General features: G+C 44.8%; 1 protein-coding gene across 1 annotated transcript in view; it reads left to right on the forward strand.

The window, feature by feature from the left end:
- Nucleotides 1-12,255, forward strand: part of GHITM (growth hormone inducible transmembrane protein) — a 716,610-nt gene that overhangs the window by 420,308 nt on the left and 284,047 nt on the right. Inside the window, exon 7 of the mRNA XM_044056881.1 lies at nucleotides 726-914. Coding sequence (XP_043912816.1) covers nucleotides 726-914 — 189 coding nt within the window. The remainder of the gene's footprint in view (nucleotides 1-725; nucleotides 915-12,255) is intronic.

Raw genomic sequence — 12,255 nt, forward strand, 5'->3', positions numbered from 1 at the left:
AGCTTTGGGATTCAACCCAAGAATAATGACTGCAACAGTGAAACGCGATGAACATAGTACAGTTGTGTACCTACCATAAATGTAGATATTGAGTGTATTCACTGTTGTGGTCCAGGTTACCCACCCACCATCCCCCTTTCCTTTGCCAGGACTTACCTATACTTCTCTATCTTATGCAACCTATGTGGTGTATTTGGTTGTAGATGAAGGAAACGTTTATTTTACTGCATGCATAATTATTGGCATAATTTTTTAGCCTACCATTTTGGGGGCACCTGACATCTGGGGCAAGAAAAACTGAAGAAAATGGCATCGGCTGCATCTACCCCTGGCGCACTGATGTCCGGGAAGAGGCGACAGCAACAGACGCCGGACCTAGACTTTGGAATTCTGGCCGACTGCGGGTAGCCTGCCAGCAGGATAACCCAAGAGTAATGACTGCAACAGTGAATACACTCTAACATCTGCATTTATGGTAGGTACACAACTGTACTTTTATTACTTCCTACAACATTTCTGCAATGTTTTCATATGTAGTGAATGCAGTTAAGCTGTTGAAGTTTGTCTTAATTTCTAAGAATATGATCTAGAGCAGTCTCATTCTGTTTTGTTTACTAGCGAGGAAGATTTGGGGTATTATTTAGTTTATATTCATCGTTCATATGTCATTTACTGTTCATTTGCCACATATTTTTCCATTTAAGTTTATTGGTTTCTCTTTTCAGGTGTCATGGGGGCAGTGGTTGCCCCTTTAACCTTACTGGGTGGCCCTCTGCTTATTCGAGCAGCCTGGTATACAGCTGGCATTGTCGGTGGTCTCTCTACTGTTGCAATGTGCGCTCCAAGTGAGAAGTTTTTGAATATGGGTGCACCACTGGGAGTTGGCTTGGGCCTCGTCCTTGCTTCTTCAATTGGTAAATTGTGCTTTGTTTTATCATTTCATCTTCTGTTTTGTACCGAATTGTATTCTACAGTAAGAAATGGAAGCAAAAAAGGCAAAACATTGGAGATCATAAACTCAGAGCTAAAGCAGTTACCTTAAGAAAATCTCAAAGAAATTCGATTTCATTACATTCTAAGCCAGCAGCTTGCAGTCGAGTGTAAGCCTACCAGGGGCAGGAAATACTGCTTTGTTTGACAGTAGCATGTGAGGGGAATCTGGAAGTGAATGTAGTTTGCTTGGAATGAATCGCGCATTAATGTGGAGCAGCACAAAAGGCACACGTCTTACAGCAGAATGCAAGGGCACAAGGCACTCATTTTGACTGTGGCACTTCATAGAGTATTTTTTCTATCATTAATGGAATATTTTGTTTCATTTCACTGACATCAGGGAACCCTACATGCTGGGTAATGGTGTTTGATTCCTTGTACCACTCAGCATTCAGTACACCTTCATTAAGCTCTCACACACTGGTTTTAGCCATTTGCAGTACACACAGTGACACGCGCACACTCCTCTCATTCCCACCATTTCTTTTTGAGACTGGCAGTTTGGAACTAGATTCTTGCTCTTGAGGGTTAGATTTCACATTCATTTTTTTTTTGTATTTATTGACCCAGGGGAGACTGGTGGGTACCGAGACCCCTTTTCAGAGGAGGCCCAGTAAGAAAAGCTCCAATACGTTTAGTACATTCAGAATCTTTGTTCTGTATCGACACTGTCAGGCCCAACACAGTTAAACTAAATTTTACAATGTCAAACAAAATAGTAATTATACGTACAGTAGTAAAGCTTCTAAACTAATTATACACTACAGATGGGTCTACTTCATTTGCCCTAACTTCCATTTGACGGACACTTCCCTTTGACGGACAAGTACTATTGGCAAGAAAATGGGATATGCCCCCTTCCCCACTGTACTGCGACCCTGGAGTTAGAATATATAGTTAGGGAGATGTGGGGGGCACAACCCCCCACAATGGGCGGTGTGAGGGGTGAAGCCCCCCTACTTAATTTCATATTATATTATTTAGTTTTGCTTTAATATTGCTTAGTAAAACAAAAGTAAATGGGGGGCTTTGCACCCACATCCCCCATTGTGGGGGTTTGTGCCCCCCACCCCCCCAACTATATATTCTAACTCCAGGGTCGCACTACAGTAGGGAGGGGGGCATATCCCATTTTTTTGCCAATAATACTTGTCGGTCCAGTGAAGTTGTCGGTCCAGTGAAGTTGTCGGTCCAGTGAAGTTAGGGAAAATGAAGTAGATCCATGCAGATATAGTGAGAAATGTAACCCTTTAGATATGTGCCTTTTTTGTAATGCAGGAATGCCTGAAGGGAGCTGCTTTGGAATTAGTGGGAAGGTATCCACATCAGGTGCTACTGTCCATGACTGGATGGAGCCTTGATCTTTGTGACTGTACCTCTGGGAAACAATATTCATGTCCTCCTCCATCTCCCAGAGAGATGTGGTTCATCCCTGAATAATTGGTGGACAGTGCTGTTCCATTGCAGGACCTTGACACCTCAGAAAGACATCTGTTTTCCTTTTGCCTTTCTTCCAGCTGTTTGGATTGCTTCCGTGTTCAACCAGCTTGATTACAGGGAGTGACCCGCTTGAGTTACCTGGTCAAAATCAGTACTTCAGGGTGAGGTTATGTCTCATAGGCCTCACTTCATCCCATGCAAACTAGCCAGCTTTGGAAGAGGAGCCGCAAGGTGAGCCTAAACCAAGCGATTTAGCAAAGTGAATTACTGATTGTATTTCTATTGTTTTCCTTGAATGGCATGCAGCTTCCTCATCCCCCAAAACCTCATTCTACCAGGTCAATGTCCACCTCATTTGCCTTTTCAGCCAGAACCCCTATTGACTAAGTTTGTGTGGCAGCAGCTTGGTCCAAGTCTTGTACATTTGTTTCGCATTACAGATTGAATGTCATATCTAGGAACAGAGCATCCTTTGGCTCCATGGTGCCCTGGCATATCCTTCCATGAGGGCCACCCATGATTTACATAGCTGGGGACTCTGACCCAAGAATGAAATGGACAGCATTAGTTTTAAAAGTTATGTACTTGGCATCTGTGTTGTCCTGTTTAATTCTTCCTCACATCCCACCTGTCCATCCCCCAACCTAAACATTTGAGAGCGCTCTAGAGGATGTAGGAACCTATTGGCTCCTGATTTGAATTCCAGATTATGGTGATACATATTTTTTCTGTTAACTAATGTAGATCCCTGTAAATAGGGCAGCAAATTCGAACTGAGGTCTTAGAGAAGTGAAGCATTATGGGAAGGGGGAGGGGGAGGAGCTTGAGACTTGGATCGCAAGTCTTGAAGCAGCTGAATCTGATCCAAAATTGGATCCAAAGACCCAAGAGTGAGGAAGAATGAAATTGGACAATACAGATGCCAAGTTATGGGTAAGTACATAACTTCTAATTTTGTGGACACTGTCCCTTGGGTCTGCCTGCATTTTATTAGAGCAGACCATAATGGCAGATAGAGCAGATCCAGGACAGAGCCCTGCAAACGGAAGGTGTCCAAAAGATTCACCATCTGTTGTGAGCTCCCAGGTAGATCTGTGTCTCCATTCATAATGCAAAGATGCTGTTCCATGGCTCCTTGCAAAAAGACACACACCTTTTTACATTGGAGAGGAATCTTCCTTTATGCTTTCCCCTTTCCTGTAATAACTAGAGTTGTCTTAAAGATCCAAAAGGGATACGCACTAATTGGTAACCCCTTTTGGCTGAAACCACAGTGGTTCTTCACATGAAAATGACCAAGGGTAATTGCCATAACCTTTCCCGTAGAATGAATCTAGTCTAGTCGTAGAGGGCAAGGTATTCACCCCATCCTGCAGAACCTTCTACCTACTTGGGTAATAGAATGTTTATCCCACTAAGGCACCTTTTCTCGACGGACGTTTAGCAGTTATTAAATGAGAATAGAAAACTACTACTAGAAAATTCTATTTATCCAAAAAGAAGAGCATTTTCTAGTTGTCACAAGAAGAACCAGGAGCCCTCCAAGTCAGAAACTTCTGTGGTTCTCCATTAACTGTGTGAACTGGCCAAATCAGGGTTTTTTTCTCATCTGTTATAATTTAACCTGTATGCTATTTTTGCATGTCTGCCTTTAGATCCCTCTTTCTTCCTTATTCCACCTCAAAAAAAAAAAAAGAAAAATAAAAGGTGGATCTTCCCTGGGATCTCAGCGGTATCAGAGTAAAACTCACTTTAGCACACTTTGAAACCAGCCTATCAAAATGATTTAAAATTCTTGACTTGGAATGCTGTTTTATTTACTGTGCCGATTTTGGCTAAGCTAGTATTGGAGTTGTAAGTTTTGATAATGAACAAACCCTTCGTCATATTTCGTAGGGACAGGGTAATTTCAAGGACTAAGTCTTTATGCCTAAAGTAGCATCACAGCTTACTTTGAATTAATGCATCCATGTCCTGTATTCTTTCCTGAATCCAAAAAGGGGAGACATAATCCTATATACTGGTGCCACAGACAATTCTGATACTGCATCGAAACAGAAGACTTTATATCTTCGAATCAACTGTTCATTTCTTGATAGAGAGAAAAAGACCTCCTCTTCCATCCATTTCTCTTCTCTCCATGGTACGTCCTCGTCTCAGAAGGCTAAAGCTTACTCTAGCAGAGCTCCAAGGCATTTTGGAAAGTGGTGGAATTTGAAGTTGTTGTAGAGGCAGCGACTTGGATGTTCTTTGTGTTTCATTGTTGCAGTCATTACATTTGGGTTATCTGCTTGCAGTAGCCCTCAGTCAGCCTGATTAACAAAGACTTTGGTCCTGTGTTGGTTGCTGTCCCTTCTTCATGATGTCAGGTCATCAGGGGTATAAAACATGCAGCCAATGCCATTACATCAGTCTTTCTTGCCATGCGGTGCCCGAAGCAGTTAGCAAGTGCTAGTTGGCAGACTCCTGAAATTTTCGTTTTTGAGTTTCAGAATCGAAGTCTTCAACTAAAGCTAAGTACCCCATTGGGGAAACATTTTCTTGCTCCTTACCGATGTCAGTAAAAGGTAATAATTGCATTACTTGTGGAAAGCAAATACCTCACAAAGATTTTCATTCGTACTGTATTCCTTGCCTAGGCCCTGACCACAACGTGCCTTGCTGTCGGTTTTGTGCTGTATTTAACCAGCGCACTATCCATCTGTATATTTTCACTTCTAAATATTTAGGTTCTCGGTTTAATTATCCAGTAATGTCATCTGTTAGCCTTCTGACTACCTGGATTCCCAAAAAACGCAAAGATAAAGACACAGACAGGCCGCCGAGATCCAGAGCTGCCTACGATGTTTCTCCTAAGCCAGTCGCCAGTTTGCTTTCGCAGCCTCTGATATCCACTACTTCTGACTCGCAGGCCTCTACTGAGACCCATTCGGAGTCCGGTATGCCGCGAGATGCTTCAACAGAGGAACCTGCGGATGTGTCTACCTTGGATGTGTCCGGAGCCGCTCTGCAGGCACCGGCTTCTGAGGGTGTATTCAGGCCTACGGACTTGCATATTAAACGGATGCCTCCTTCATTTAGGCCAAAATCTCGAACCATGCCTAAGAAACAGACACCTAGGCTGCATGCTCAGGCCTCTATGCCTAAAAAAACAAATAAGAATGGCTGAAGATCTTCTAAATCTAATCAGGGGAAGCCAACCTCCCCCGTTTAAGAGACCCCCAGGATTCAAGTTATTTATGAATCTTCTGAACAGGATTCTGATTTTTCTGATTCTTCTGATGATCTGGATTTGCCCTTATCTACTTATGAGAATTCTGATGCAGAGGACTCTATTCCCTCTGCTTCCCCTCCAGCGGATTTTTCTTTTGGTGAAACCTTACATACTCCTACGGGAGCATTTCCACTAGGAAAGCCAGGATTTTTCTGATTCAAAAAAGAGGCTTAGGGATTTCTTATTTCTGCCTCAGCATAGGCCTTTAGCTGTACCTCCTGTACTAGACATTGTTGATGATGCTTTCTCAGAATCTAGTTTGGCCCCTGATTCTTCGCCTCCTGCTCCCAGAAAACCTAACCGATATTAGAGGGTGCCTGATTCTCACAAGTTCATTTTTAAAAATCCTGTTGCGGCTCCAGAGACCATTTCTCAGGGACCCAAAGGCATTAAGGCTTCTACTGCTAAAAGTCCTACCCCCTCAGATATTGACTCCAGGGCGCTGGATAGATGGGGTAAGAAAGTTTACACTTCTGCAACCTTGGCCATTAGGGCTTTAAACTCCCAGTTTCATTAAAGTATCAACAACATGTTATTGGATTGCTTAAACAGAAAATTAATTCCTGACTGCACTGAAAATGAGCAATTACAAGATTTAATGCATTCTGCTGAACAGGTTGGAAAACATACTTTGCAATGTGGATTTGATTCATTAGAGGCCTCTTGCAGGGCTGCTGTTACTGGGTCTGTGCTCAGAAGGCATGCTTGGCTTAAGGAGCAATCTTTGCCTGATCATGTTAAAGCTAAATTGTTGGATGCTCCCTTAAATTAGGACTGCCTGTTTGGCAACAAGGCTGAGGAAGTTCTTAAAAAGATGGAAGATAAAGCTAAATCTATGCAGACTGTTAAAAGATTTCTTACAAGTTCAGCCTCCTAGATTTAGTAGGCACTGGCCCTCAAAGTGGTCCTTTCCAGCCCCCTCCAGGTCTTCTCAAGCCAAACCCAGACACAGCAGAAACCCAAGGTTTCAGTCCCAAGGGACACACTGGACTAGGCAGCGGGGGGTTTCCGCACCCAAACCTGGGAGCAGCAAGACTACCCCCCCCCCCCCCCCATGGAAAACAGTCTGACTTGCTTTAAGATTTCTAAGCACTTCCCAACAGAATGCTCCTTTAGGCGGAAAGATTGGTCTGCAGGCCAAAAACTGGGACCTCATTACCCAGGACAAGTGGGTTTTAAATTATAGTGTCCCAAGGATACAGATTTCATTTCCACACGTTACCAACACCAAGCGGGTGACCAGATCTACCCAAAATCATTGGGCAGAGGCCCAAAATCAGATACTCTCTCTCTTAAACATGGGGGCTATTCACTTGGTACCAGAAGAGGAAAAGGGACAAGGTTTCTATTCAAACTTTTCCTGGTACCCAGAAAAGGCAATACATGGTGTCCTATCCTAGACAACACTTTTCTGGTGATTCCAAAATTCAAAATGCTGACTCTTCACCAGCTGCTTCCTATGTTAGGCAAGCACATCCCTATCAGGGAGTCTTGCAGAAGATACCTACAATTCAAAGCAGGCTACACACACCATCAGTTCTCTGCTCTGCCCTTTGGCTTATCTACTGCACCCAGGGTATTCACAAAGTGCCTAGCTCCAGTCATTGCATTTTTCAGGCAAAGAAATATTCAACTATACTTGGAAGATTGTCTAATTCAGGCAGAAAGCAAGGACAATTCTCTTCAATCATCTGGCCTTTGTTCAAAGGGTACTGACTTGTCTAGGGTACACCATAATGAAAAGTCCCACCTGGTACCCTGTCAACAAATTATATTCTTGGGTGCAAGCTTGAATACAACTTCCCAGATGGCTTTCATCACACCAGAGAAACGGATACACTTGACAACTTAATTCAAACAAGTGGCCACAAAAACCCAGCTATCTGCAAGGCAAATACTGCAAGCCTTGGGTTCATGGCCTCATATATTCTTCTAATTCCATATGCAAGGCTGCATATGAGGAAACTGCAATGGTATTTCAAAAGCCTATGGTGTCAACATTCACAGGATCTGGAAGCAAGGATTCCTATCATACCTTGCCTACGCCTAGAGTTCCTTTGGTGGGCAGTGGCCTGCCATTCACATTACCCCCTGCCAAACAAATCTTAACAGATGCATCAGACTATGCATGGGGGGCTCACCTGGCAGGGAGGTGCATTCATGGCAAATGGAACTCAAATCAAATGCACCTGCACATAAATCAAAAGGAAATGTTAGCTGTACAGAATGCTCTGACAGCCTTCAAGGACCACGTTCTTCCAGGACAAACTAATGGTAAAGACAGACAGCACCACTGTCATGTGGTACATAAACAAGCAGGGGGGTACACATTCTTACCCCGTCTGCAGACTAGCCATGGCATTGTGGAGCACAGCCTTGAGCTACAAGTGAATCTACATGCTCAATTCCTACCAGGAAAACTAAATACACTGGCAGACTGACATAGCAGAAACCTCATGGACCCACACGAGTGGAAACTGGAACCAAGGACTTTCAACATGTTGACAAGCAAATGGGGGAGCCCAGATATAGACCCATTTGCCTCTCCCCAGAACCATCAGCTGGACAAATTTTGCACAAGGATTCCCCACAAGCAAGCTTGGAAAGTGGATACTCTATATCCGTTTATGCCTTTCCTCTTCTGCCTCTGCTCTCCAAGGTACTACTAAAGATCAAACAGGCCAAGCCAAGGACAATTTTAATTGCACTAGACTGACCTCACCAATATTGGTACCCTCTTGTGCAGTGTGTCATGCTTGGCTCCATAGCACCTGCCTCAGACTCCTTCCCTGTTGTCTCAGCAGGAGAACATGATTCTGTTCTCTCAACTGCAAACCCTGAACCTAGCAGCCTGGCTAATTACCTAATTTCTCCTTTACCATCCCTCAGTAAATCGGTGATGGATATCATTTTAAAGGCAAGGAGGCCTAGTACTAGAAAATCTTATGCTGCAAAATGGAAAAGATTATGTGCTTTGAACCAATATCAAGGAATCAACGCAGCAGTGTCCAATTTACCTCAGATCCTACAGTACTTGACTGAGATGCTTCATAAGGGCTTGTCTTTTTCCTCCATCAAAATTCATGACTCAGCCATTTCAGCTCATTATAGCACAGAGCCTCCCCTCTTCTCTCACCCACTGCTCAAGCAGTTCCTCAGAGAGGCCAAAAATCTAAGGCCACCCAGGAGAGCTCCAACTCCAGCCTGGGATCTTAACTTTGCCTTGGAGCAACTAACTCTTCCTTTCGAGCCAGCTGCTACTGCAGATTTAAATTTTCTTTCCTGGAAAACAGCTTTCCTTTTGGCAATCACTTCTGCAAGAAGGGTATCTGAATTACAGGCCCTTATGGCAGTGGAACCTTTCATCTTTCATGCCGACAGGGTGTCCCTCAGAACCAGTCCATCCTTCATGCCCAAGGTGGTATCCAGTGTGACTCTTAATCAGTCCATTCATTTGCCTACCTTTTTTCCTAACCCACAGAACAAAGGGGAATGGATACTGCACTCTTTAGATGTGCACAGACAGCTTAGATTCTACTTGGACAGGACTAAACCTCCAAGGAAATCTGAACAACTACTGATGGCATTTGCTGCAAGGACAGAGGGGAAAGCTATTTCAAAACAAACCATTTCAAAGTGGATAGGCCACTGCATTCATTTCTGCTATAAACACCATGGAAAACCCATTCATTTCTGCTATAAACACCATGGAAAACCTATCCCACAGGGCATCAGACTCCATTGAACCGGGGCTGCATCTACCTCTACAGCCTTTCTCAGGGGCCTCCCTACTAGGGACATCTTAGAAGCTGCTGCCTGGAGTTCTGTACATACTTACACCATGCATTATCATTTGCCAGTTTTCTCTAAATCCTGGGCTGATTTTGCCACTGCAGTCTTGCAGGGCCTTATAGCTGGTCCTAATTCTATTTAAATTCCTCCTGCCAACCTTGGCTTTGGGAATCTACCCAAATGTAATGACTGTAACAGTGAAACATGAAGAACATAGTACAGTTGTGTACACTTACCATAAATGTAGATGTTAGTGTATTCACTGTTGCAGTCTTGGTTACACTCCCTCCAGCTCCCTTTTCTTCCTTTGGCTATACCTCTACTCTCTCTTACTATGCTCTAAAAGCTTTTTGGTGTATTTGCTTTTCTGTTGGAGGTATATCCTTGTATTTATATATTTCATTGCTTCCCATTAGGGGGGCACCTGACATCTGGGTCAAGAAAAACTGATGTAATGGCTTTGGCTGCATGTTTTATACCCCTGACGACCTGACGTCATGGAAGAATGGACAGCAACCGACGCAGGACCCAAGACTTTGTTAATCAGGCCGACTGAGGGCTACTGCAAACAGATGACCCAAATGTAATGACTGCAACAGTGAATACACTCTAACATCTACATTTATGGTAAGTGTACACATCTGTACTTTCTCTCTTCACATCTAAACATTTACCAGGACTGGGGTTGGATTTGCTTGATTAGTTCTCCAAGGGTTACTAGACTTTGGACCTCTGCCTCCTCCTCCTCCATGGCTAATGTAGGCATTGGCAATCCTCCCATATTGCTGTTTTTCACTAAAATGGTGACCTAATGCTGAGCATGGTACAGTTGTTTAAGTAAACTTGTTATAATAGTAGATGTTGGAAAGGATTGCTATGACAGTACTGCAACCCTACATGTTAAGTTGTCTATCTCGCCTTCATTCTTGCTGGATGGGTTCGGAGCCGATCTCTGCTCCGACTCGGCCACTCTAAAAGCTCGAGAGTTGGTTCCACCGGCTCGAGGCTGCCCCTATATCCCACAATGCTAGGCGTGAATTACCTCAGATCTCGTTTGCCGCTACAGCGATCGAGGTGTTTTTTCTACCGGCTCCAGGTTAGTTTAAATTAGATTAGTCTAATAACCTTTAAACTTACTCTAGCTTAGTTTATCCCCTTTTTTACCTTTAGTGTAGTGGATATTTATCCTTTCTACCATCTTATCCAGCCCCTTCTTCAAGAACTAATAAGTTCTTTCCTTAGGCCTTTGGGCCCTTCCTTCCCTTCAGTGTGTGTATGTGTTTTTGATAGGAGTTTTATATCCTTAACTTAACTTAACTTAATTTTCGGAAGTTTTGTTTTAAAGTAATTTTACTTAGATTTTTCTGACAGTGTAATCAGTGTGTGTGTTGTTGTGTGTGGTTACACTTCGGTTCCTTGAAAATGTCCAAGGATTCAAAGGTCTCAGGCTTCAAGAAGTGTGACTCGTGCTGTCAGAAAATGTCTCTGACAGACGGTCACTTCTTGTGTGTACTGCCTGGGACCTTTACACCTGCAGGACTCTTGTGCTGTATGCCATGGCTTCAGCCCTAGAGTCCTGCAGGAAAGAAAAAACAAACTCATACTAAGGGGTTTGCTTAAGCTTGAAGGTTCCCTATCTGCTACCTCGGGAAAACCTTCCAAGGCTTCTAAGACCTCGGCTCCAGCTTCTGAGTCGAGGCCTAAGGCTTCGAAGCCTGCTGCTACATCGGCTCCGGCTGGAGCCGATGAGTCTTTGACTACAGTTTCTGTGGTTCCCTCGGCTCCGGACGGAGGCATTGGAGATTCCTGGGTCGGCTCCGATCAGACCATCGGAGCAGACATCTAGAAAGAGGTCGAGGTCACCATCCCTTGGCTCCGTTCATTCGGCTCCAGCGTCTCCCTTGCTGTCTGAACGGAGCCACAGATCTCACTCCTCCAGGTCATCGAGGCTCTCGGATCATGACCTCCAGAGGGTAGTGAGTCGACTTTTAAAGTCCGAGGCACTGGCCCAAATGCTTCAGAGCCCGACTCATCAGTCGATGCCTCAACTTATTCCTCTAAATATTCCTCCTCCGACTCCTTTGAGCTCGGAGCCGGGGCGTCTCGGAACCGAGACTGTGGTAGCGTCGGAGCCGATACATTTGTCTTCGGCTCCGTCGTCGGCTCCGATTTCTTCTTTTGAAGAATCTTGGCGCCGGACTTCCCTCGTCGGCTCCGAGGGGGTGAGTGGCATCGGACCCTTGTCCGACCCCCCTCTCCCTCTCGGTGCTTCGGCGCTGGTGAGTTCGGCTCCGACATCGGCCTCTGAGCCATCTCTGTCGGTGCCGAGGGAGGTTCTCAGCTTCTCGGAGTGGGGACCTCTGGCTCTGCCTGACAGGGGTGCGTTCGAGGTCATGCGGAGTGTGTTGGAACCTTGTTCGACTCCACAGTCGGCTCCGTCCGCCCCTCCCTCTTCGGTGCCTCTGGTTATGTCGACTCACTCCCTCATCCCAGACTGCAGAGAGCCAGCTCCTCAAGAATCCCCTGTAGGGATCTCATCTTCTTCCGAGGCCTCCCCTGAATTGGCAGGAGCCCCTAGGAAGAGAAAGTGTAAGAGGAAGCACATAGACTCACCTGAGTCTGTCACCTCTGACACAGATTTAGAGGATTCCGAGGGTTCCCCCCTTTCCCCTTCTGAAGATGTCTCCTTTGCGGACATTCTAGAGATCCTGAAACAGAGGGGAAATTGGCCAGCCCTTAACCCTTCGGAGGATGAA

This window comes from Protopterus annectens, chromosome 14.part0, assembly GCF_019279795.1.
Source record: "Protopterus annectens isolate FY-2018-M chromosome 14.part0, PAN1.0, whole genome shotgun sequence".
NCBI lineage: Eukaryota > Metazoa > Chordata > Ceratodontiformes > Protopteridae > Protopterus > Protopterus annectens.